Genomic DNA, 27,238 nt, shown 5'->3' on the forward strand with positions numbered 1-27,238 from the left:
GCTTTTCGATGCTTTTTGGAATTCCTAGAGGATCTTTGAGAAATCTGAGTTTACGCAAGCATCAAGCTAAGGATGCCGGGGGCCGGCGCTCGGATTCATCCGTTTCAGGCCTTTTACGGTTTCCCCTCCTCCTTGTTTCCAGTTTCCTGTTGCCGGCGCAGCTCCGCTGTCCGAGGCGCAGCTGCTGCCGGAGCCCGCGCCCCGGGGCAAGGCTGGAAGAAACTCTCCCGCAACGCAGGAACAACTTTTAACATCGCGCATGTTATAAGTGCCCTCTCTGCCTGGCCCGTACCGAGCGGGCCAGGCTGTCCTGATAGGCAGGGTAGCGGTGCTGAGTGATGCAGGGCAGCGGACCCGCAGCTGTACCGCAGACTCGTTCCTCCCCCCTCCGCCGTGGGGCGCACGGGGCCCGGCGGGGCTCTGCGGTGGGAGTGACGGTGGCGGCTGCCAATAGGGAGCGCGGGGCGGGGCGCCGCCATTTCGGGCCGCACCCCCGCAGCCGCCCGGCGGCGGGACCTGCGCGGCAGCGGCGTCCGGGGGTGTCCCCGCTGCGGCTCTGCGCGGGGGCGCCATGTACCCTGACGGCACGGCACGGCACGGCACGGCACGGCACGGCACGGCACGGCACGGCACGGCACGGCGGCCTGCCCGCCCTTCGCGTTCGCCGTCCCCTGTTCCCGCCCCCGCGCTGCGGGGCGGAGCAGTGTGCGGCACCGCCTCGCCCCGGCGGCAGCCGTGAGCTGGGCAGCGGCGCAGCCCGCGGCCGCTCGGCGATGGCGGCGCGGAAGAAGCGCGGGTGACCGTGTGGCTGCTAAGTAGGGCAGCGGCGGGGCGGGGGCGGTGGCGGTCGCGGCGGCTGCGCCATGCGGGCTGGGCGCGGGGGGCCGGCCGGGAGACGGGGCCGGGGGCGGTGCGCCCTGCTGCCCGCTGCGGGGCCCGGGGCGCCGGGGCGCTGAGCAACAGTTGGCCCCGCCGCCGCCCAGCATGAAAGTGTGCCGGCGGAAGGCGCTGGCGCTGTGCCTGGGCTACGCGCTCCTGCTGCTCCTCGCCGCTCTTAACCTACTGGAGTACAAGTGGCGGAGGGAGCCGCGGCGCTGCGGGGAGCCCCCGGCCGTTCTCCACCACCGTCCCCCGCCGCCGCCGCCGCCACCGCCGCCGGCCGGGAGCCGCGGTCCGGCGGGCGCCCGGCGGCAGTTGGTTTATGTCTTCACTACCTGGCGCTCTGGCTCGTCCTTCTTCGGGGAGCTCTTCAACCAGAACCCCGAGGTCTTCTTCCTCTACGAGCCGGTGTGGCACGTCTGGCAGAAGCTGTACCCCGGGGACGCCGTCTCGCTGCAAGGGGCGGCCCGCGACATGCTGAGCTCCCTGTACCGCTGCGACCTCTCAGTCTTCCAGCTCTACAGCACGGCGGGCGCCGGCAAGAATCTCACCACGCTGGGCATCTTTGGAGCAGCCACCAACAAGGTCATCTGCTCCTCGCCTCTCTGCCCGGCATACCGCAAGGAGGTGGTGGGCATGGTGGACGACCGAGTGTGCAAGAAATGTCCCCCGCAGCGCCTCAGCCGCTTCCAGGAGGAGTGCCATAAGTATCGCACGCTGGTCATCAAGGGCGTCCGCGTCTTCGACCTGGCCATCCTCGCCCCGCTCATGCGGGACCCGACTCTGGACCTCAAAGTCATCCATCTAGTGCGGGACCCTCGGGCCGTTGCCAGCTCCCGCATCAAGTCCCGGCACGGCCTCATCCGGGAGAGCCTGCAGGTGGTGAGGAGCAGGGACCCTCGCATCCATCGCATGCCCTTCCTTGATGCTGGACACAAGCTGGGAGGAAAGAAGGAGGGGGGGGGTGGCTCAGACTATCATGCCCTGGGTGCCATGGAGGTCATCTGCAGCAGCATGGCCAAGACCCTACAGACCGCCTTGCACCCCCCTGACTGGTTGCAGGGCAACTACATGGCTGTCCGCTATGAGGACCTGGTGGTGGAACCCATCAAGACTCTGCGGCAAGTATATGGCTTTGTCAACCTGTCTGTCAGCCCAGAGATGGAGAAGTTCACCCTGAACATGACCAGTGGCCCCAGCTACTCCTCCAAGCCCTTTGTGGTGTCTGCCAGGAATGCCACCCTGGCACTGAGTGCCTGGAGGACTGCGCTCAGCTACCAGCAGATCAAGCAGGTTGAGGAATATTGCCACCAGCCCATGGCCCTGCTGGGCTACGAGAGGGTCAGCAGCCCAGAAGAGGTGAAGGACCTCAGCAGAACCTTGCTCAGGAAGCCACAGCTGTGACAGGGCAGAGGAGGGAGCCCACCAGTCCCCCTTGGGGGCAGCTGACCCTACTGGGGAGCAAAGCCGCTCCAGTGGACTTGAGTGAGTGAGGGAGCTGGGAAAAACAACCTGGTTTCTGACTTCCTCCAAATACTGCTGAAGGATAGCATATAGTAATGTGAGGATTTTTTTTTCTCCCCTATGTTGGGTTAGATTAAAAAAAAAAAAAAAAAAAAAGTGCAACTGAAAATATGTATTAAGCCCCATTTCCCTTCTCTGAAATGCCGGGCAATGATTCTGTACCAAAATCTTGTTTATGGAGTTCTTGAAGGTTTGGAGATGGTAACAAAAACTCTTGCACAGTTGCTAACACGTCTTTCTATCCCCTGTTGCAGAGGGGATGCCCTTGGAAAACATAATGCTGAAAATCAGACTTTTGTATGAAAGCAAATGTTCAGACTTGATAGTAATAAAACAATAAATGATATTCATTTTTATAATTACCTCAATTGTTTGGGAATTGCAATGTTGCTTATGTACAGTAGGAGGGGGTGCTTGCTTAAAATAGCAATGTGGACTTTTTTTAAGGGTGTGGGTGGAGGGCTGGAGTGCAGAATTGGAAATGTTGAAAGATAAAGAGCTACTCTCGTAGAAACAAGGACAGATCTCACAAATATAGTGCAGGTTTCATTGCTATGTCAAAGCAGGTATCTATTTAAGTATTGTCTTTTTTGTTGTATTTAAAAAGTCTTTCAAGTGCCACTGTATTGGTGTCCTAAGAGTTTTTAAATGTTTGCCATCACAGCAGTATTTATTTTTGTCTCGATGTGTATGTCCAGGAGTCACTGTCAATAGAAGTGGATCTACAGTGTGACAAGAAGTGCAGGATTTTAAGACATTTAACATACTGGAAACATTAGCATGTGTGAAAACAAAAATAAAAATACATATATTCTATAGTGCTAACAGTACACATTTAAGGTATTTCTTGACATTGACTTTTACCAGGCATAACATGGAGGCACAGAAAAATGCACAACATGATTTTTCCCCTTTCTCTGAATGTCTGAGGGTATATTATGTATTAGGGAGGAAGTGTATAGCTGTGTGTTTATAACTCAAGTGGAGCTTTTACTGAGTCAAAATAGCATTTGATTTTAAAAAGTACCAGTTAGATATGCATTTGTGTGAATTGTCATTGCTCAATGATGGAGCCAGGTGGTGGTCTGGCTCTTTCTGGGAGCTTTGCCTAGGCACTCTGCCCCATTGTTAAAACTTGATTAAAAGAAAAAAAAAAGAAAAAAAAAATATACTACTTCTGCTTTTCCTGGAAAAGTCTCGGTTTATTAAAGGTGAAGTGCAGTGTTGTATATGAGAAGTGCAGACACCTCAAGTAGTTCTTAATCTTGGCAGTGTTCTCTGATGCTCTTTGAAGGCTCATTTTGGAACTTGAGTTTCTAAACAAAAATCATTTTGCCAAACTGTTGTCTTAGACGACTACAGACTTTTCTACAGGAAGTAGATTTTACATTGTCTAGCTGGGTGTTATGCCTTCAGCAAATGTGAAGAGTATGAGTAGGAGAAAGGAAACTGACTTGTGAAAATAAATTGATATAAACAGGATGCTAAGTGTGTGTGTGTATGTGTGACAATTTTAGTGGTGTGTTATATGTGTATTTCTTGTATCAGTACTTTAAGTTAAACAGGTGGTAACTGGCTGCTAAGCTATTTGAGTTCTTGATGAAATATTGGCATTAGATACTTAAATTGCCCTGAAAAGGAAACACATTTAATAAACTAGTTGAAATATTATTGTTTAAGGTTGCCTATACACTTAATGAATGACTGCATTACTCAGGTCTGTTCCCTCGGCTCACATTCACCATCGGTACAAACAACATAAATAATATCTGTCAATGGGAGATACAATAATTGGCCTGTTAGCATGTATTGCCAAAATCCAGATAGTAGGTCTAAAACTAGAGGGATAGTTAAAATGCATCTAAAATAAATTTTAAGTATTTGAAATGCAGATTAAGGTACTAGCGTTCTGCAATTAAGTGTTTTTTGTGTTATCACAGTATAAATATTCTGGTGTGGTGCTGAGTGGATTTTTTTTTTCCCCGGTTAGTTTGACATGGGGTAGTGCTTGAAAATCTGATCATCTGCTTATGGAGTGTGTCGCTTGCTTTTTATCCATGCACAGCTTTGCGAAACAAGCTGTCTCCCCTCTGCTCGGTCCTGCCTCTGCCTCTGCGTGGTGTTCGCCAGCGCTGCTGTCGGCAGAGCCGCTCTGCAGAGCTCTGTTCCGCCCACCCGGAGCCAGCCCTGCTGCCCCCCCGGGCTGGGACCCTGCGCCGCGATTTCCATTCCCAAGTATGAAACTGCTGCGGTTTTTGAGTGGCTTGGTCGTGGCAGCATGTGCCAGCATAAGCTCTTAATTTGGGGGCGGGGGGGTTGAAGCAAGGTCATTTATATGAGCAGAATTTCTTGCTCCTTTCTGGGGAAGTTTTCTGGGTGAGTAAAGTGAACAGGAATTCATTGCCTCTGGGAGTGTGAAACAGATGAGCCCAACTGACTTAGCTTCCAAGAAACTCATTTGGATTCTAATTATTTTAAAAAGGCCATCCTGGCATTCTGAGAGAGCATTTGCTGCTCATCCAATAATGGTGCGTTGCAAGTATCTGCTTCACTTGACTGATAGGAGCTGTGTGCTAGTACAGTTACAGCTTCTGAATCTGGTCCATAATTTGAGCTCCACCTACTACATTGCAGCAAGGAATTAATCAACATATTCTACAATTGTACCTGGGCACGTTTTGATGAACAGAAGTAGTGACACAAAGCTAATTTATTTGAAAAGAAATCACAGCAGTTTTGTCCAGGTAAAGCTTCAAGGGAAGTCAATGGGACTCTGCTTGTATAGAATGTTGGTGGGCTTGAATTTAATACTGCTCCATTAAAATATAAGAATGAAAAAATGGCAGTTAAAAGAGGCCATTTTTAGTCCTTTATTCAGAAAAGAGGATTAGAGGAATTTAAGAAAGCCAAGCATAGCAGAAAAGAAAAAAAAAATTTAAATGTGTGAAATTATAGAGAAAAATAAGATATCAGAAAGATGATGAACATGGTTACAAGATCTTTGCCTGTTGGGAGGAGAGAAAGCTGAGATCGGAACACTTAAATAATACTGGACCCATGCTTAAAAATAGCACCTGTTTTTTCTTTTCATCTGATTTAATTACAGTACGCCTCTCCAACTGAAGGTAATGCTTGCTTTAGTGAATAATCAATAGCAAGGTACAGGGTGCACTAAGTTGCACTGAGCTGGGAAGGAGACTTTTGAGACTAGGTTCATAATTTCAATGAAATAGAAATTGTTTTCAGCTGTGAACAAACCAGAAAATTGTACAAGTATTGTAAATATTAATGAACATTCAGTGCATGAAAACACAGGAAAATCCTGTCCTCCAGTAAATCAACTTAAAACACGAGCCATAAAAGTGTACAAGTTGTTGCACTGACCTAAAGGCTGATAGTGACAGATGGTTAGATAAAGAGTCTTTTGGTCTTTCTAATAAAATGAGAGAGTTCTTCCTTTTTCTGATCACTTTGCAATTTGTCGGGTATTAAGCTTCATGCCCTGACTGGAAAGAATGACTTAATTTAGAACAATAAACCTTGTTTTTCTGTTATGAGTTAGACTCCATTTTCTGGACATAAAATACTGGTGTTTCTAATCAATTCTGAAACAAGTCTTTTTCATCCTGTAGGCCATGAGAAGATTATTCTTTACTTCCTCCCTTCGTTTTTAATTGCTCTGTTGTATTTTAAGTGTCCTTGAAAGTGAAGGGTGTTTAACATGAGTTTAACATGAGCACACTGAAAAGGGTGATCTTAAAGTCTGTGTTTCAGTTTTGCTTCTACACATCTCTTCAAGTGCAGGCATGGGTCTCTTTGGAGCTGTGAATGCCAGTTGTGTCAAATTGTGTGGGGCTGCTTTATGAGTACAGACTGATGTGAACTTCACTTTTACCTTTCTGATTCTTTCCCTCACCTAACTGGGGGTAGGAGACAGTGAGCGAGGGCTGTATGGTGTTTAGTTGCTGTCTGGGGCTAAATCCAGTGTTGTACCAACAAGATAAATGTTACTCTACTGGAATTATGCATATGAGTAAGGCAAGCAGATGTAATTTGGAGGCTCCAAGTGAACATGAGACTGCTTGCCAATGATGTCTACAATGTCGAGGGTCAGTGCTTTCAGGTAGTTATACTGGCTTGGAATGGATGCAGTTTATGTTTTGCATCAGATGTCCTGAACAATACCTTATGAAAATGTGCACATGCTCTACAAAGAAAAAAAAAAAAAAAGGAATAACATTTTGACAATATTAATTATATTATACAAATTTAAAGTAAAAATTAAAGCTTATCTTGTTTATTTGGATTCACTGATATCAAATGAATTGTATTAATGTTTTTAAATAAGAGCTTTTGGCTGTCATGACATCCATTATTCTCCACATAAATTATTAATTCTGTAAAGAAAATTCATAGGTTCTGTACATAAACTGTTTTAACTTTGCAAGTTGGAAAATTTCCTTGCATTTAGCTTTCTTTGACGTTTGGCGTTCCCAGCATCATGAGATCATGAAAGGATCATAAGAACTCACTTTCTTTATTGAGCACTTAGTATTTGGATCAATGCAAATCCAATGAGAATTGGTGTGAAACATAAGGTGTCCTGCCTTCCCTTAATGCATGAAGAGCCAGTTCTTCAGACACATCAATACCATGAAAGCTATGAAAGGAAATAATTCATTTATATAAATGGCATTGCAAAGGGAAGAACTAGGATTAGAAAAACCAGTGAAACACAAATCTGTAAAATGCTTTTAAAAATATGGCATATTCCTTCATAGAAAAAAATTCCTTATGTAAGGAACCCATTTGTACCCACTGAGGTGGGTGAGATACCTGGTGTCTGCTTCAGGTCTGACAGAAGAATATGCTTGTTTTAAGCAGGGTGGTGAGAAAGGAACTGAGACTGAGCAGTATCTTACCACCTTTGTTCCTCAGTGAAATTGGTGAGTAGTCAGAACAGCCTGCAATACTTTTAGTATGAGGTGTCACACACGGGTGTCTGGGTACAATGACATTATTCTGATGAGGGTTTGAATGAAAACAGGACTTTCCTGCTGAAAACAAAGATGAAAATCGGATTGGGGGAACTTAGCAAATGAAAAATTAACAAAGCAATCTGAGCAAGGAGAGCTGGTAGGAGCTGCTGAGCAACCTGTTTCTATTAGCATTAGTGGAAGCTTAAATTACTAACTGGAAGGGGCCCTGCTGCTGCAGTTTTAAGGACTGTGAAGATGCTAGTAAGCTTAAGGGATTTCCAAGAATGCCCTCATTTGTAATTTTCATTCGAATGGGATTATTATGCAGGGGTCAGTGGGAATTACATTTCAGAGTGCCTCAGAGTATCATGGCCTTATAAATTCACGTTGGAAGGGGCCTCAGGGTCCAAAGCTGGGTCAGTTTCTGAGATCAAACTAGGCTGCTCCAGGCTTTATCTTGGAAACCTCTGGAGACAGACTGCTCAATCTCCATGAGCAACCTGTTGCAGTGTTTGACTGTCCTGCTGTTGAACCATGATGCTTCAGCAAAAGCAGCCCCAAATCACCAACACACTACATAAATTTCTTGCTTTTTTGTTTTACGTTTTGCCTGTGACTACTGTTGTGGATCATGTCCTCACTTCCCTTTAGCTGCAATATGTGCTGGTTGCAGCTCAGCTGTTGCGAAGGGTTGGCAGCAATATGGTTAATGAGTAATGATTTCTATGGAAAGATGTGGGTTCCTAGAATGCTGCACCCAGCCATGTCCCCAGGAGTGACAAAGAAGAGGGCAGAGGCAAAAGACATTCACTTAGAATAAAGGAAAGGGATACAAAGTGGCGTCTATCTGAAGTTGCTCTTTCTCTGCCATAAGAAGAAAGAGATACTGTTAAGGAAAATGGAAAGAAACAAATGATACCATGTAGCAAGGTCAGGAGAGGATGAAAAAAGGTATTTGCATGTTAAAAGCAGAAATGATAGAAATGTGGAAGATGTAAGATAAAATGTGTGGATGATATGCAAAAAGAATTCCTCACTTCTGACACTTGGTTTGCTCATAATTCCCAGATAAATTTCAAACAGGAATAATTTTTGTAATTATTTGGATACTTCTGGTGTTTCAGTTTGTTTAGCAATAGATAGAAACAGAATAGCTGACCTTTTCTGTAAACACTCTTTTTTTCAGACCTGTATACATAAATTCTCAAGAAGTCTCAATTTCTTCTGAATTCTTGGCACCTTCTTTTTTTCCATCTGCCAGATGGTTCCTTCTTCCACCAGTCAGGATTACCAGTAATTATCTGTTTCAGGCCATGTACATGTCTCATAACAGCTTATCATGGGAGACATAAAATGGAAAAGGGACCTATTTAGTGTTTATATAACTTCCAGGATCACTCATGGAATCTTATTTACCACTACTAGCGGTTCCTATGGATGCTTGCTGCGTCAGTCTGGGATTAGCCTGCCAGATTTTCATATTATTTGGTCCATTTACTAAGATCTAACACTTTACACAGTTTACAAGAAGGTGTTTTTAGGTGTGCTAGCTTAGTCAGTAGCATGGTAGCCAGTTTTATTCTTCAGAATACCCTTATATCTGATTGCCCTCTCCTTCACATATGGTGCAATGACTACATCAGACCCTGCCAATGTCATGCTGGAGTGCTTGGGGACATCTGGGGTCTTTCCACCCATTAAGCAGTGAGAAAGGTCTGACTGCTGGAGCAGAGCTCAGGGTTGAAGCCTGCTGACCATGATGTTATGTGCTTTTGACCTACTGTGATGGCTTATAGCTCCAGCTCAAAGTATCAGAGCTGGCAGTGGTGAAGGATATCCATTTCAGAAAGGTTTTGGTACAGAGGTAAAGAGTAAGTGGTAGGAAGCAGTTATTTGTGCTTCTCTGCTCTGCTACGGGAATGAACAGAAAGCAGCCAGTGCTGACCATCATGCTTTGATTTCTTAAGAATTTAACATCTGCTCCCTGACTGCATATCCTTTTGTGCTGTGCAGATGTAAAAAATACACAGTATAAAAGTGTAATGTTGTGGCTACTGCCCAGAGGATACCTGCTGCTTTGTTTTTATCCAGGATATCTCACCACAAAGCACAGCTCATTCATCTATGAGTCCCCTTCATTTTATTTTGCTTTGAATAGAAACCCTGGGGCTAATTAGAAATGCTGGCACCTGACACAGAAAAGGGGTACCAGGAAGTGGTTGAGGAGACGTATTGCTAAATCCTTATGCTTCCCAGCCAACTAAGTGTTTCTTAGGAAAATAGGATAAAAGCAGAAGCCTTCTCCAGCCTCCCAGGTTGCATGACACTGAGCTGTCCCCTCACCCTTTATTTCTTTCTATATTGGCACCTGTGTCCTGCAGGGTGCAGGAGGAGGGCTGCCTGGCCCACTCGCAGGTGTTGGTTGTTTCAGGGCTGGGAACGTGCAATCTGCCTCATGGGCTGCAGCTGGGGCTGTGAGGAAAGAGCTCTCCTGAGGGGTGGCTGCAGGGAGAATAAATGCAGGGAGGAGCTTTTGTTCTAAGGAAGAGAGGGGTTCGTCTGTCGGGTGGTGTGGGTTTTTTGTTTTTCCTTCTTTCTTGAAGTGGTAGCTTGGAGAGGAAGGACTGTTGTCGACCTTTGTTGTCTGTGGCTGCTTCACTGTGACCCAAGGACTGCTGAAAGTCAGTAGAAGACTGAGCAAAATGTGCGCTTTCCATCCTAAGGCCTTGCTGTGCCTTAACGAGTAGGGTGGTGAGGCCATTGTGCGTAGGCACTGTGTAGAAGGTACACGTCAGGGAAAAGAACTGGTGAAACCCATGGAGGAGCACCTGCTGGGACCAAGGAGGATCCTGAGTGGAATCAACCAAGAAATGAGACTCCAGGGTGGTACAGGTGGCTGTGTGCTGTGCAGGAGCGGTGGCTACGTGTGGAGCGGCTTGTGAGGCACTTCAGGGATGTTTGAGGTGAGGTGTTGCGTGGCGGCCTCCATGTTGTGAGGGAGATGGTGAGTGGGGGGGTAGGAGGGGCTGTGGCATTGCCACACTATTTTGGTGAGGTTTGTGAGAAAATACGGTGCTTGTTTAGGAGTGTTGTCTGGTAAACCAGGCTGAGGAGATGGGCACAAAGAGTCTGCTTGCCCTGGTGGCACCAGGGCTCTGGGAATGTTGTTTCAGGCTGTTAACCGGGGGGGACTGGAGCTTGAAGGAAACTTGTCTGAGGAGGTGTTTAAAATTATTTAATGTAGCTCCAAAGAATGCTGAGTTGATAAGGTTGATAAGCTTGGGAAGTTCTGGCTGTGTTTTGAGGAACCCCTTGGAACCTATGAGGAACCTCTGGGGAGCAGTGATGCCCATGGGCTGTTGTATGCAGCCAAATATCAGGAGGGTGCTGTTTGGAGTGCTGTGGGGATGGGTTAAGTCCTGCTGTGAGGGCACTGGGGTCCTGTCTGTGCTGTGTCATGCTGGCACGCTGCTGTGGGCTTTGTGTTACTGACCTGTCCTGCCTGGATCTGTGGGCATGCTCTCTGCATGGGCTCTTTACCACCTAACCACATATGCTTATGCCCACCTCTTCGAAGATGCACAACAAGTCAAGTAGATATTCTACAGGTAAGGAAAGGCTTTGAAACTGACCATATCACACACATATACTCATCGACAGAAAAAAATGTGGTTTGTATGTATTTCATTGCCATGTTTAAGTCTTGTTGGGTCTTCACAGGTATTCTTCAGGGTATCTAGTCACAGTCCCTTCCAATACTTGGAGCCCCAGGTGTATCCCAGAAAGTGCCTGCTTCTCCCTTCCTCTCCTCCCTGGAATGGCTGTGGCTGCCCTGACCTCTCTTACTTTTGCACCAGTGAACTCTCATCTCCTCACTTCTTTCTTGTTCAGAACCTGTAGGGCATCAGATTTCCTGTTTCTTAATTAGTCTTTTCATAGTGATTAATTTGGCTAAGTGCTTTGCTCTGAGTGGTAACCAACCATTTATCTTTGTCACTTCTATCTGAATAAATATTTTTGAAGCTTTGACACTTTACAAGTGCTGGATTTCACAATGGCAGAGCCTGTAAACTATACTTACACAGATTTCATAAATCCTATTAAGAAATTGATGGACTTTTTCTTCACTGCAGGCTCCAGACATTGGTACAGTGTGTAGTAATGGCTTCTCATTTTCTCTTAAGAGTCTCTACATTGGAGATGCTGAGAAAATGCATGTGTGGGATCACAGCTGAGGTCCTATTGACTGCTCTGATAACCATGAATGTTTGTCCCCATAATCTGTAAATGGGAGAAAAAATCTAAATGTAATTTTGGAGAGAGAAAAGCTAACTGCACAGCCAGATAATGCATTTTAAATGGTTTGGTTTTAAATGGTGTTTAAAAAAAGTTATATAAATCCCCCATAACTATTTAGTTAGTGTTTCTGTTCTATCATTAAGACAGTTACCTGAAGTCTTCCCAGCAGCTGTTCTGCATTAGGTTACTGAAGCAAAATCAAGATATCTACTCCTAATTCTGACTCATCTATAAAGGGCTCCCTAATGTTGTCTTTGGAGGCTATTAGTGCCTGGGTGTTCTGCTTTCTGTGTTAGGCAGGTGGGCTTGGAGGGAGAAGGAGGTCATCCTGTGATATCTAAACAGTCAATGAGCTCCCTGTACCCATGTTGACTGTGAGAGTGTGCACCAGCATTCTGTGGCACAAGGATGTGCTGGGTGCTCAGGGAACTGATGAATAAGCAGGGCAGTGAGGAGATAAGTCTGACAGAATATGCAACATTACTGTCTAAAATGTTAGTTTGACATGGTTATTCTAATATGAATGGTAAATACTTCAGTATAGAAAGCTCTTACTGTTTCTGACTTGGCTGTCTTGTATTACAGTGAAAGCAATGTGTCTTTTGCATTTACTGGACTGTTATAGTGACAAAAATGCAGTACACTGGCATTCCTGTGGATGTGCAGAATGATATTTTTTTAGTCCCTGGATACATTGCTGATGCAGATCTATTTTCTCCATTGTCCAATATGTTTAGTTATAAAATCTTGTGAAGTTGTCTAGGGGTGGTGTCTCTCCTGAACCCTGAGGTTCCTCTCCCATGTCACATCCTTTCATAACCTAAGTGTTGTTTCTTTACAGAGAGAAGTTGTGGTGAGGGAGGAAGCACTCATGTTGCTTCTAGACAACCCTGGGGTTTGCTACAGCCCTGGTGGGGGGGAGTAGGATCTAGAGAAGTGGTGAGCAGGGTGTGGGGCATTTTGTGTGGTGTGGGGGGCTGTCCAAGAGCTCCGGATTTCTGTCTCATTGCCCCGAGAATAACCAAGGGTTTTGAGCCAAAAGCTGTGAAGAAGAAGACATAAAAATACAGTGAAGACCTTCTGAAAAATGTTTAAAATGGTTCAGCAATAATGTGTATACATTTTCATTCCAAATACCCAGGCCTGGCCTATGTGATAAATAGAGACAGGTGCTATGGTACAAGACCTGGAGATGGGCACATAGGGCTACTTGGGTCATCAATTTAACATATTAATTTTAGAATCTCTGCTTAGTGAAAAACTTTACTGCATTAAGAGTAGAATATGGTCTTAGACATTTAATTCTTTAATTCTTGCATAACCCCCTCGAGTAAAAAGAGCAAGTGTATTTAAGGTAATTTAGAAGGGAAGTTTTTTTTTTCTTTTTTATGCTGATGTAAGGCATTAGGGAACAAGTGGTACATGAGCAGGCCACACAAAGGATGTGGTGCAGGAGCAGAAATTGTTCTCTTTTATGGAATTAATGACAAGAGGTTATCAGGCAGTAGAATCAAAATCAATTTCTGAAGGCTACCGATGGGTGTTGAGGTGTGGGCAGGACTGAGTTTGGATTTACAATAGAGGCCAGGTAAAAGAGGTGGCAAACACTTTTTTATCCATGTTCCTTTTTGTTTTAACGAATCATATTGCATAGTAACAACACTCCCTTCTGTTAAGCTGAGCAGTCTTTGAAGTATATACTCCCCCTCCCTAAAGTGTAATTGAAATTTCTAATAATGGCTTTCAGATGCATTTTAATTCTAATTTAGTTTTGTCTTCCTTCTTGGGTCTGACAATTCAGTGTCATTGGCACTTCATCTTGCCCTAGATGCCCCTGTAAATTGCATGCAGCCTTGTACAGAGCAGTATGTGTCCTGGTGATTGCACCAGTCTGGAACTATGCCACATCTTAGGGGCATCTCTGGACAATTGCTTCACAGTCTCATGTAGGGTTTCAGGGCGATCTGTCCTTGCAATAATGGTATTATTTACCAATTTCCCTATAATGGAGCTTTGGGGGCCAGAGGAACACTTCTGGTTCTAGCAGGAATTTAATATGATCACCTGCCCTGAAACTAGGCTGCTTTACGTGAAAGTCAGGAGAGATTTTTTTGCCCTGTTTTTCCAGCTATACTTTAGTTCTTTTTCTCTTTCCAAAAGTAGTTCATTTCCTGAACACTCCTGTTCTTTCTAAGGCATTGTAGGAATTGATGTTGCTCATCTGGCACTCTTGCTTTCTTATCTGCTGCTTCATCATTATTTCACTGTAGTAACAGCTGTTGTCAGAAAGTCAATACAGTGAATTTGGGAAGAGCCACAACTGCTTGGGAAGTGGATGTATCAAGCTAAACAGTTGATCTATCAAGTTCAGTTGCAATATTTGTTAGGGTAATGGATGGCAGTCTTTGATCCAGTTAAGTGCTGGCCTCGACAGTACTCCGTACTACTCTCCGTACTAGCTCAGGCTGGTGCTGGTAGCTGGTGCTAGAAAAACCTCTTCTGACAAGAGAGAGAAAATGCTTATGCTGGAGTCCCTGAAGGAAAACAAAGTCAAGATTGGGGCAGGGCAGATGCATCCCAGTCCTTGCTCCCTCCATACCCCTTTGGCTGTTCATGTGCCTGATAAGTGGCTGAGTTTGGTATCAGAACATGCTTATCGAAGTGCTACCCTGAGAGGTCATCTCTCTTCACTCTATTTTTTCACTGTTAAAAAGTTGAAAAGAGCTTTTAATATGCAGATTGGTTGAGTGAAGTGACTAAAAAGGATACTTCCGTTATTGCCATGAATCAGGATTCAGACTTGATTGTGTATTATATTCTTAAATACATTCACAAAATGCCTTGCACTTCAGTATGTGAAATGATAGATTACAGCATCTGCTGTAATGGGCCATGAACTGACTCATTAGACAATGCATCTGATTTATACTGTGTCTATTTCAATGGCAAGCTTCTGATGGGAAGCAGAGATGTTCAATAGGTAATAAAACAAAAAAAAATCAGCTTGCAATTTGATGGACCTGAAAAATGAATGGCTTTCTTAGTTCTTGGATATGGTACCTTATTTTAGTACAAAGGTGATGATCAAATGTGTTAGTGAAGTGTATTTTTTTAAAAAAGTAATTTTAAAAGCTTTTGGGATTAGCAGATGTCTACAGGAAAATCTCTGCTCTCTGGGATCAGTTTTTCAAGGATACTGTCCCAAAGATGAAGTTCTTCAACAGGAGGTTCTTGAAGCTATAACTTGAGAATAGGGAATGTCTAAGAGGATAATTACTAGTAGGTTATATTAATGTACATTAATTGGTTTCCTCAAGTAACTTAAATCTGGTTGTCTGCAGATCTTCAAATCAAGAGTTTTTTTCAAGAATTATGGATAATGAAGTTCAAATATTTTTAAATAATTTGCATTCTTAGAGAAACTCTGGGTTATGGGTTCTGTGCCTTAGCACTTTGTAGCATGAACAGTTTTCAAAGAGGGAAGTACATCTTCCAAACTAATTGGAATTTGCAGGGCTATCAGAGTAGCCATGTGATAGCTCTATACGTCCCATGGCCAGTGTTACAGACGTAAGGTTATTTGGATTGTTTTGGAAGAGAATAAGGGAAAGAAAGCAAAGTTACGGAACACAGCTGTGGCATAAAGATGTTTCTGGCCAACTGTGAGGTACTAAACATCCATGGCAGCCTAATGAAAAATGCAAGACCAAATTTCTGTGTAACTGAATCTTCTTTAATGCATCTTGAGTGCCAGCTACAGGAACATGGGTTGGGTTGTCTTCTAAGAATCAACAACCATTTGCTCAGTTTGTGCTCTTCCTTTGTGTGACACACTGCCTCCACTGACAGCATTTGGTGATGGAGAGCAGGTGAGCTGCAGAGTCAGATGTAGATGAGCTTGGAGAGGGAAGCTCAGCATAGTGTTATGGCAGTGCTTTGTAGGCAGCCGTGTCTCTGCATAATGTCCCCTCATCAGTATGTGGGGCTTATGTTGTGTTTCTGGATGCTGAGCTAGCAACACAGTTGTCTGTCCATCTGTAAATCTTCCATGATTATAACTCTCATTATAATCAGTCATTGGTGTAAGTGAGAGGGAGGGTGTAATAAACTTGTATAATTTGTTTTCTACTTATCATCTAGCTCTCCCAATTGTAAATAACATGAATTAAACCATGTCAGTAATCTAGTCAATGTGCACTAAATCAAATCTAACATATGTTTCAGAATTAGGCTACAGATCAAATCAGAATGCTTTATTTAAGTACTTTATAACACATACTGAACACTAATTCTTTTGCATACTGGAAAACATGGAAAGCAACGTTATTTTTAAATTCAACACTTTTTTGAATTTAAATTTATAAATAGTAGTAAGGATAGAAGTATTTCAGGTGATCAAATTTTTAGTTTTGTTCTTGGATTTAACCTTTATCCTAGTTATCTGCATGCCAATAGGATTCTGCTGTTTTTTGTACCACAGGATTTTGGGGCAAAGTCTCCTGAACATCACCAACTTTCTGTTCTTTGTTTGTAAAACCCAGTGACTAAAGACTTGTTTATACACTATTTGGATTGTTTAATAAGAGTCTGTACATATTTTACAAATAGAGTCCCTTTTACTCATGCTGTGTTTCTTTGTGGATAAAAATCAGTGTGAAGAATTATAATTTAAGTCATATCTCTCTGCAAAAGTATTGGAAATTTTCAAGGTATCTCAGTGAAGCAACATCAGTATTTTGCAGAACTTAAGACATTGAAGTTAATTTTCTTGTCTAGAAAGATTGTGTTGAATGACAGCACCTGGATAAACATCTGGTGTAGTAGATATGAAGATTAATCTTTAGCCAGAGGTTTCACTGAAGTTTGACTTGCAGTGGACTAGATACTGTCAACTGCTGTCACAACCTGACTTCCTTTTTAGTAGGTCTATAAGATGTTTAAAATCCGTTCACAGCAGATATGGAATTGTTTTGTTGAAATATTCTGAAATCTGGAGTAGGAAAAGAATTTCTACCCTGAAGTAATATGTTGAGAAAGTAAAAATGGTTTCAGTTATTGAAATAATTTAGTCATCTTTATCAGAAAAGAACAATATATACCTAGGCATTTGAATAGGATTTGCGCTGCTGAATTCTGTTCTTAAAGCTATTGAGTAAAAGCTATAGAGCTGGCTTTACTTTTGGAAATTCCCTTTACAACAATTTATCCCACAAAAGAAATGTGCAATATAGTAACATACACACTATATAGCAGTAGCTGATTAAGTACTCCTTACTCTGTGTCGACCTTGCCAAGAAATTAAAAAAAAAAAAGTCTGAAGTCAGCAAATAGGGGCTTTCTAATTTTAGAGATTTGCAAGCCCAAAAATAAGGAGAGTTTGGTTTATAGGTAGCAAATGCAAATTAGTGTGTTAGAGTAGAGGTAGAGCAGAAAGCTTTCACAGTGCCTGGGAAGGGTACTCTGGAGAGGTAGTGCTCCCCGTTTTTCATCAAATACTTCATCTGTAATATTCCCCTGAATAATTTTTCATCCCTTTTGTGAACAAAAGTTCAGTTTCTCATTGCACAGAGATAATTGGAAGAGAGGGAGGAGGAAGGGCTTGAGTTTTGGGTTCTGTCACTGTAATAAGAAATAAATTGGATGCAAAGAGCATTTGTATCAGGCCTTATGACTTGGTGCTGCCAGATAATGCTGTGTTGTGACTAATGCCTTTTCCCACTTTATTGTTACTGAAATCAATGGTGCACCTCTGTTTAAGAGCACAAGACAAGATCCAGAGTAAGTGACAGTGGCAGATGACTGACTGTAATGGAAGCAATCTGGAAAGAACAGCCCTATCAAAGGATATATTCAGAGTTGATTTAGAGCAGTAAGTAAACATCATTCAGTGTCTGACTCTAAGCAAGATAAAGGCAGAAGCCATTGAAGGGATACCCACTATGTACAGAGGGAAAGAGCCTCCTCATACATGTTAATTTGGGGGGGAGGGAGAGGGAGTACTTTAATTCCAGATGGTGGTCATGCAAATTATTTTAACTGTTAAGCAGGAATATTTCCTTTTGCCCATGTTTATTTTTTGTGATTAAACTTCTGATTTTGCAAACAACATCCACAGGCTGGTTCACAGTAATGGACATCTGTGCTTTTTCAAATCATTAGTGCTAGAGTAGTAATTTTGGCTGAAATTTTGAGTACTAAGCACTAGCTTCCAATAACTGATTTCAGTTGATCCAAATTTATAGTTGAATACCATTGCTTCTCTGGGCAGTATTCCTCTAGGAATTTTGAGCCTGTCTTTCCCTGCAGCAGCCTTCTTTTGCACAGGAAAGCTCAGCCAGATGTGCCTTTGATTTACTGTGTAGAGGGATTGCCTCTTAGGTCAGAGATGACCTATTTTAAGAAGTTGCTCTGAACATGGCATCACCTCAGTGTAATACAATCACTGGCTGCATGCAATGGCTGTAGTCCTTTTTTCCTTCTGATAATGTGTGCATGTATGATTGTCCTTCAGATAATGTGTGCACAAGTGATTGCTGTAGCCATGAAACTGGGCTGCAAGTGCAGAGGAGAAGAGATGTGAGCAAGTTAGCTATTTACCATCAGCCTTTAGTTGTGGCTCAGTTAAAATCTAAGGTAAGGAAGTGGTTCAAGCCACTGCTTTCTGTGGTGCGATGTTGCTGTGTTCAAGGAGCATGGGAAGATGGTGTAGCACGGGGCTATTTGGTGAACTGATTGGTGTCTCTGACTGGCATGGAGATTCAAGTCTCCTTCAGTTACAGGGATGAATGCTCAGAATCCAACGGCTCTTTGAGGGTAGTGCTGTGCAGAAGGGAGTTCAAATTCTCTGAATCACTACTATTAGCTTGGTTGGCCCAGTCTGTACAACAGCTAAATAAGAACTGATGCCAGGATCCCCGAGATGATCCTCAGTATTTATATCCATCCAGTTTGAGACCTTTCTGAACACAACTCTTTGCAGCACTGAATCAGCAAAAAAGGTTAAGAGCTATATGAAGAAAATGTTTCCTCTCTGTCTACTCTACAACTTTGTATATAAATATCTAAGCTCTAAAAACACTGACATTAGAGAGCTAGAGTTGTCTGCAAATGTTGACATAAATCTGCAGCCCAGTTTACTTCTAGCACATATCTTGGATTTGTTTACTTTAAAACAGTGATTTTTAAATCATCTGAGGATCACAAAACAGATTTCAGTAGCGATTCAAACCTCTGACCAGTTCATTTATTGCTACCTGCGTGTCTAAAATGCCTCAGTTTCTACCCTTGAAGACCTTTAGAAACAGTATTTGGACCTTGCGGGTTCACTGCTAAGTACTGGTGGATTATTCTAAGCCAGGAGAACTGCTGACTTGGAAGAGAATTTGGTAGAAATAGGCAGAGATGTAAATTTAAACTGTGCTGTGGTGCAGAGACCAGTGGTGGTGTTCCTGAGGCACTCAGGTGTTTTGGATTAAATGTATTGCAGCGGAGTTTCTTGCACAGGTGTTTCCTGAAATCAATGATGATGTCCTCCAGCACTTCTCCTGTAGCAGAAGAAGGGTGTGCGAAATCCTGCCATAGGGGATCAGGGACCTGAATTCTGCAATGAAGATGGGACTGGTGTCAGAATCTTGCTCTGTGGAGCTTGCCTTTTTTACCTGAAAAACAGTGGTGGTGTTAAACTAAAGGGGCTGGTGTAAGTCCTGGGTGAGGCTGGTGTCATTACATAGAGCTCAGCAGTGCTGCAAAGGGCATTGTGCAGGGACACGAGGCTTTCAGCAGCCTGATTGATGTGTGGTCTCATCATGACACTTTTGAAATGAAAATGTGCAGTTATTTTACATCCATATTAAAGTGGCTTTCTAGGGAATGCAGAAACATGCTGATGGTGGAGGTGGGGGGAACTACATGGCAGGGCATAGCTCTTAGTCACTTCTGAAGTCACAGTTCATAGCCTCTGGAGTAACCCTACATTTTCCTCAGCAACAGCTGCTCTTACTCCCTGCTTGTGCCTGGCTGTGGCTCTCTGCCCCACTGGCTGTGTTGATATGACTGAGATCTTTTGCTATGAACTACATCCGTGAGTGGAGGGCTGGGTTAAAAATAATCTGCTTTTAACATAGATTGTCACAAATCTTGCGAGCATCAGTCACGTGGCCAGAAGACAGGGACATGCACCTCAGGTATGGAACTCAAGTGCCCAAGTAGGGCAGTCAGGCTTGGTGCTGAAACCATGTACTGTAAAATGAGATGTTAAGGTTCTGCATACATTCAAATGTGGACTTGCTGCAGTACTGTGTTCCAATTGCCTGCATCAGGCACAGGATATCAGTGGTCTAGCACTTAGGATGAGGATGGCTGGAACTGAAACAGGGCTATACAGCCCCAGAGTTATAAGTGAAAGTATGTAGCTAATCCACATTGGGAATCAGTCTAACCGTCAGGCTAAAGCAGGCTTTGGAAGGGTACTGTTCTGGCCTGGCCCTCCTGTATGTCAAATCTTGTTCTTATAGTTGGGATAAGGCTCTGAAAAGAATGTACTAATTATGAAACCAAGGGGAAGGTGGGCAAGGAATACCTTAGCTTTGTAGTCTACTAATTAGAGCATTCAGGTTGAAGGGGTCATTGGCTTCTCCTTCAAAGACTGTTAGGCACTCAGTTAAATGTAATCATCTTCCCAGGACTGAAGCAGCCACATCCTCAATTGCTTTTCCTGCTCTGGCATCTGCAATACTGCTTTGAGTTTACCAGTGCTCTGCAGCTTGTAAGTGGCTAGTGGATCATGAATAGGCTGGTAAGGCAGGCTAATCAAAGGCATTTCTGTATTAATCACTGGAATTTGGAAGCCAACCAGTGAGGCTTCTAGGCTTCTGTTTGAGCCAAAGGTGAGTACAATTAAGATATTCTTTTGTATGCAGGATTGCGTCCTGGGATTTGGGGGTAAAATCAAGTATCTGGAATTAGATTCAGTTGAGGCTAATGACATGTACACATCTGCAGTGTCATAGGATGAAGAGGTTGTAAAGTTCTGTAAGAATCACATTTAAAAGATGAAATATGTAGTATTTGGCAAATATATGGTGGTAATCTACTTACTGTATGAAGGCAGTATGTATGTTATTGAAAACTGATGAGAGAAACCCATCTACATATGCTGTATTTGGAAGTTCTTAAATTGTGCTTTAACATATGGAAACCTTTTGGTCTTCCTGGCTCCTGACCTTCAGTGAGTTGTATTTGGGGATTTTTATTTGTTCAGATTTTAAAACTGTTCAGAGACACATGAAAGAGGAATAATAGCTATTATCCAGAATCATTTAGCATGTGTCTACATAGTGTAGTGCTTAACCAGGTAGGTCCCAGGGACTTCATAGCTGCATTAACACTGTGCTCTACTTCTACAAACATTCTTCTTGGCAGAGCTGGTTAGCCTAAAAAGAGGGCTACAATGATGTTTTTATACTGTTTCTAGGATTGGGGAGGTATGACTACACTTAAAAAATATAAATATACTTAGTTTGCATCTCTATAAAATGAATTTTCCCACCTGCTGTGCCTCATACTGTTATGTTTCTCACTTTCTCCAGTTGACGTTTTAGTACAAGCTGAAGAGAATTTTTGTGGGCAATGTCAGAACAATGTTGGTCTTGAAAGTCTATATTAAGTTATTGAAAAATGCATTATGTATCAATGCTGTTTTTTTAATGCACTTTTGAAATTAGATTACTCAGCTCTGTTTCTATAGCTCAAGAGTTTCTGTGCTACTAAAATGGCCTTACCTAAGCTTAGTTTTGCATAGCTGTTTTGGTCTGGTAAGATTGCAAGATGCTTCATTCTGTAATTTCTTATGATATTACACGTAAGTTCTACTGCAGCTGATTTTAGCCTTGCTTATAGAAAACTCCCTTCTGAAAAATCTCTTGTATTCCTCTTGTAGAGAACAAAACCATGCAGATATTTTATGAACAAGATGAAGTATTTCCTTATTGTGAAATAGCTGGATGGAGTCTGTAGACTAATTTAAGTACAATGTTTATCTATGCTATTTGACTTTTTGTTCTTCTTGTGCTGCCTGTAAAATCAGTCATCTTTCCATTCAGAGGACTGTATCTTACTCAGGCTTTGTGTTTTAAGGAAGTGATAAATGCTCCTTGTCAAGATAGGTCTGTTGATGTTGACATTTTATAAAAGCTTTTTTCAAGCTTTTTTTCTCCAGATACAGATCCCATAACACAGCTCAGCTACTGTTGTCATAACTGCTCAGAATAAGGCAGAGCTAAAAGGAAATTTTCTCTGTGATGTATTGTGATCAGCACTGCTCCTTGCTTGTCAAACCTACCAAAAGGCATAAAACTGAGGGGCTGTTGAGAGCCTTTGCTGATGCAGTATATCCCAGAGCAGTTGTTGGAGTGGCTTCTTGAGGCTGTTGCCAAGTATGAGGTGTGATATTGTGATGATTTGGGTTCATTTCAGGCTTGTGTTTACTGAAAGTAACTATGGGTTGAGGCTACTCGCTGGCTTCTTTTGAGTAAGATGCTGATGACTGCAGATACTGACTCTGGCAAGAATCCATCCTTACAGTTGATGTCCTTGTTTTCAGTGTCAAAGAGAAACCATGTGTCAGTGTCTACAAATATTGTCCCACTTAATATTTCTTATTTCATATTCCCAAGACTCTGAAGTATTCAGGGCTGTGAACCTGTCACTTTGGGAGTTCTAAATTAACTATAAAAGGATTTGAGCATCTCAGTTGTTGAAATTTAGCAGAGAATAATGTTAACGGAGATGTCATTAGCTGTCCTTGCTTTCCCATTTCATGTCTTGTTATTGAAGACATAGCTGTTATCTTCCTCCATGATCTGTAGTGGTTTATTCTAGTTTCACATCTAGTTTCACATCTAGTCACATGTGCTGACTAGATTTATTTTTTCTTTCCTGTGCCTGCCTCAGGAGAGGCAACTTACATTACTCTTTCCATTGCCACTGGATTTAAGGCAACACCTGACAGAATAGGTCTATTCCTACAGTGTATCTGCCTGGCTTATGGCTCTCTCATCTACAGACTTGGCTGACAAGTTGCTTCCTGGGAAGACAGAGCTGTTATTGGTGGTCATCTGCCAGCAGAGGTCTGTTATCTTTGCTGGCTGTTTTTTACTGACAACAATTTCCTTCCTTGATTCCCCAACTTATTGCCATTTTTTACTTTGAATGTTCTTGGGAGGCTGATATATATTTGATGTATTCTTTCAATTTACATGAAACTGTGGTAGCTTCAATTATCGGGCATCCATCTGTGTTCTGGGCACCCTGATGGTAATTAAAATTAAGCATCTCTGTATTCTCCAAAGCAATATATAGAACTAAATTTTTCAAAACATTTCTGGAAATGTCTGGTTGTAGGGGTTCCCTTTCCTGCTGACTTCTCTTAGTTTGTAGAGTTGAAGTGCAATCATTGCTGTGAATTAAGCGTGTATTTTAAGAGTTCTGCCTGCTGCTTCTCTTCAAAGCTCAGCAGTTTTTTCACAATAGCAATACTTCACAATACACACTGGGGTTCACACCCCCTGCCCAAGGCTGAGAAGCCCACCAGCTCCTGTGAAATGGCAAGCTGTTGGGAAAGCAAACTACAGTGACAATGTAAATGCAAAAGTTTTGTGTTCATTTGTCCAACAGGCTGTCCTGGGACAGATTGTGCTGGTAGCTTGCAGGAGGCCCAGTGAAGGGAACTGCTGCTGGAATTTGTGGATTCCAGCCTGCAGCACAACTTGTGATCAGTAGTATCAGTGGTATGTGATTCATTATGCTTCATTAATCCATTTGACCCCAGAATGGAAGGGACTAACCTCCAAAGCAGTTTTCCTTCTGTTCAGTGTCTTAAGTTCTAATGGTTTTTGTCTAATCATGAAAAGGAAATGCTTTTCATTACTGTATTCTCCCTCTTTTTAGTCTCACACCAAAAGCTGGAAAGTGCTTTTCAGAAACCATTATTGAATTTAATAGTTGTTTTTCTCTGGCAGTTTGTTCCATCAGGATTAGCTCATTTGACTGAACACTCTTACCTTTGTACCAGGAAGCCTCTTGGAAATGAAGGTGTGGGAAGATGATGGGGTTGTCAGTGTGGTGTGGAGTGTAATAATAACCTCACATCAGATGTCTGATACCTGTATCTTGAGACGTCTTAAAGTAATTGCTGTCTCCAGGGCAAATTTAGTCACCTTTAATCTAGTAGAGCACTGTCTGCAGGATAGAAGGCTGGAGGGGTAAATTTGGGACAGTGGTAATGTGTATGTAAAATTGCTGCCTTGGCTTCAAGGCCAAGTTCATTTGGGAACTCTAAAACCAACTTGTATCATGACCCTGAAGACATCACAAAATGAGCGGTGTGCTGAATGGTGAATTCTTACCTTGAAGGTCCCTGTACAGGTGAATTACTAATAAGGGTAATGGGAGTTATGCTGACAAGCAGATCCCAAGGACTGGGCTTTCTTCTACTGTAGGCTGTTCAGATCTATTTTGATATTTTCAGCTATTAGTTTTTCCCTGTCTTTAACACATACTACCAGATGGAGTATGCCACAACTTGGGTGCCTTCAGCATTATTCACACCCAATCCTTCCTCTAAGTCTTGGAATGGTACACCTACCACATCTTACACCATTAGCATTTTTGCTGTCAGATTGAGAGATGCTGTGAGCAACAAAGAAGTTGATTGAAGAGGGGGGGAAATGCGTTAAGTACCTGAGACGAGCATGTTTCTAAGCTCTTGCTGCTTTGAAATGATTATTTAACATTATAAAAATATATTTCTGTTGACTTCCTAAGTGGAAGCACAATTTTCTTAAAAGTGTACCTCAACTTTAAGGACAAATATTTTAAAGTTGCTGCTCTGCTAGCAGTGTGTCAAAAGGATGATAATACAATTTGATAAGTTTGATTTTTTTTTTTTTTTTTTTTTTTTTTTTTTTTTTTTTTTTTTTTTTTTTTTTTTCTCCAGTCTTAAATTATGCTTCTGACTGGAAGATCTGGCATCCTTGGTATATTGATTTTTCATACTTTAAAGTATAGATTAGGTAATATTTAGATAGCAGTACTGGTAAGCTTAGCATCTTGCAGTTACTCAGAGGTAAGATCCAAAATCTATGGGTTGAAATGATGTATTTTTTGAATGCCTGATGCAGTTGGGGAAACCCATAAAGCTTTTGGGCACAAGATCTAAACACTAGGTTTTGAGGCTTGACAAAATCAGTGCAAAATGCAAGCTAAGGACATGAGCTGAAGAGTTATTGCGCTTGGCATAACCTCTCCATATTAATCAGCTGAATAACTTCAGATAAATATATGGGTAATTGTTGGTAGAAGTGTCTTTCTTTTCTTGTAAAACTATGCATCTGTCTGTTTTGAAGAGCTGTGTATGTATTTTGGAGGCAGGTATAACTGCTGTAAAAAGAAACAAAAAACAAAAAAACCCCCAAACTTAAAAAAACCCAAGTAACTGGCTTTTCAGCTTGTTTTTTTGGGACCATAGGCTGCTTTGGTGATAAAACTGCTTCATGATAGTTCAACAAGAAAAAATTGTTGGCCAAACTGGGACTCACTGTGAAATAGTCCATGTTTAATTTACTATGGCTCAGAGGGCTTTTGAAGAGACCTCTGTTTTGTACCTTCTGGGAACAATTGCTTTGTAGGCAAATCTGAGCCTGTAAATAACAAGATGGGCACTGCAACTTGCAGTCTGACATCAATTTGTCAGTCATATCCAATGTTCTTCAGTGAATTAAGCTGTAGAGTTGTTGGAACACGGGGCTGTTTCTGAAGAAGGCAAATATTCAGTTGTAAAATAGCATGTATGATGGATATAAGGCTTGGCATCAGATTTGTTAATCCTACTCACAAGAGAAGAATTTGGAGACAAATCACTTGCTCCAGCATGTTCTTGGAGGGCCTGCTCATTATCTGTGTTTGTAGTTATTTCTCTACCACACAAGTGCAAAATTTTCTCTTAAGTTAAAAGCAGTCTAACATAAAGACTGATAACAGCAGAGCTAGAATTAAGTTTAAAAAAAATAACCATTTGTATTGATTTTATGCTAGACAAATACTGAAGTAGGAAGAGTGCTTGGTTCTGCTTGTTGTATGAGCCCATTTAAAACCATTAGTAAAAATATGCTCAAGTATTAACTGATGTAATCTAAAAATGAATTGCAAACTTTAAAATACTGTTCCCAGTTTAAAAAATCGAAACAAAACCAGACAACAAAACACATATGAAAATCATTAGTTCTCAGCTGCTATAAGGCTATTCTATGCTTATAAGAGATCACAACAAAAAAAGTCCCCTCTGAGGAACCCATATTTCAGGCAGCTGATGCAGACCCTGCAATGTTGATATGAAACAGTTCCCTCTGGGAGCTGGATCCAGACCCTTTGCAGATCATCCTGTGGAGGACTGCCTGATCCAGCAGCTCCTGTGTTTGGGGGCTCCTGGGAACACAAGCCTGACGTGAGCTCTGGAATCCAGACTTGGTCATGCAAAACCATAAAACTAAGTAACAAATTATTCCCCTAGTGAGAAGTTTCTCAGTGGAATCTGCATTTGAACTTCCTTTTTCTATCTGTGCATGTTACTCAGTGGAAATATGTAAAATGAGAGGCAGCAAAGACAGACGGAGAGATGATGGGTAATGGGAACATTACCCATGGGAACAGTGTGGAAGCAACATCAACAAAGAGAAGAGATTGAGGGCTGCAGTATTAATAGAATAGAGTGAAGTCCTGTGAACAAAAGACCTTTACTCCAAATGTACTGTTTTAGTTTACATTGCACTGATAAACAATTCTTTCCATCTCTTTTCCTCTCTTCTCTCAATGAACACTGCTCATGGACTTGTTAAGATTTAACATTCTGCTTTGTGTTTCATCCTGGATCTCTTAAAATTCCTGTATAAAAGCAGATGTTATGTATGCTGCTGTGTTGAACAGGTGAAGTTGGATTATTTTGATTTTAAGTCTAATGTACTGTTTTTGAGATCACAGGTCTACAGTGTTCCTTTTCAGTAGGATAAAGATGTTTGGATAAGGCCATTTGCTATGCCAAGAAAGTATTGACAGGAGGCAAGTAAAGAAATAATGTGGGCTGCTTCTGCTCTTCAGGGTTTAAAACACAGAAGTTACAAACACAATCTCTATGATACAAAAAAGCATTTCTTCCAGGCTTGCTGGAATGAAGAATTGGGATGTGGGGGTGTTCCCCGGGGCTACTAAAAGTCTTGCATGTCTTGCAGACCCCGTGGGCATCATCAGCACCATCTTCAGGAAGAAGACTAAACCCATCCTTTTCTGTTGCTAACAGATTGTTGTTGTTATACTTCAGTGCAGTATCTCTGCAGCATTGCAGGGAGGTAGGACTGGTACAGTCTTTGCTGCCTGAAAGCTGACCTGGCCTTATGGCACTGGGATGAAGGGAGGGTTAAAAGCACTGGGATGAAGGGAGGTGGGGTGAGGGGGGGGAAAGAGGGTTCTACAAGGCATGTCTAAGTATTAAATACCACAACTCAGTA

The 27,238-nt window shown here is 42.4% G+C and overlaps 1 protein-coding gene across 1 annotated transcript; it reads left to right on the top strand.

The window, feature by feature from the left end:
• Positions 1-511: 511 nt before the first annotated feature.
• CHST2 (carbohydrate sulfotransferase 2) lies at positions 512-4,082 on the top strand. Its single transcript, XM_071752153.1, has one exon. The coding sequence runs from the start codon at positions 985-987 to the stop codon at positions 2,281-2,283; it is 1,299 nt and encodes a 432-aa protein (XP_071608254.1). The 5' UTR covers positions 512-984; the 3' UTR covers positions 2,284-4,082.
• The last annotated feature ends 23,156 nt before the right edge of the window (positions 4,083-27,238 follow it).

The sequence above is a fragment of the Heliangelus exortis genome, chromosome 9, assembly GCF_036169615.1.
Source record: "Heliangelus exortis chromosome 9, bHelExo1.hap1, whole genome shotgun sequence".
Lineage (NCBI taxonomy): Eukaryota > Metazoa > Chordata > Aves > Apodiformes > Trochilidae > Heliangelus > Heliangelus exortis.

Excerpts from the sequence above, each read along its gene's own strand:
- CHST2 (XM_071752153.1), top strand. The coding sequence starts at position 985 with ATGAAAGTGTGCCGGCGGAAGGCGCTGGCGCTGTGCCTGGGCTACGCG.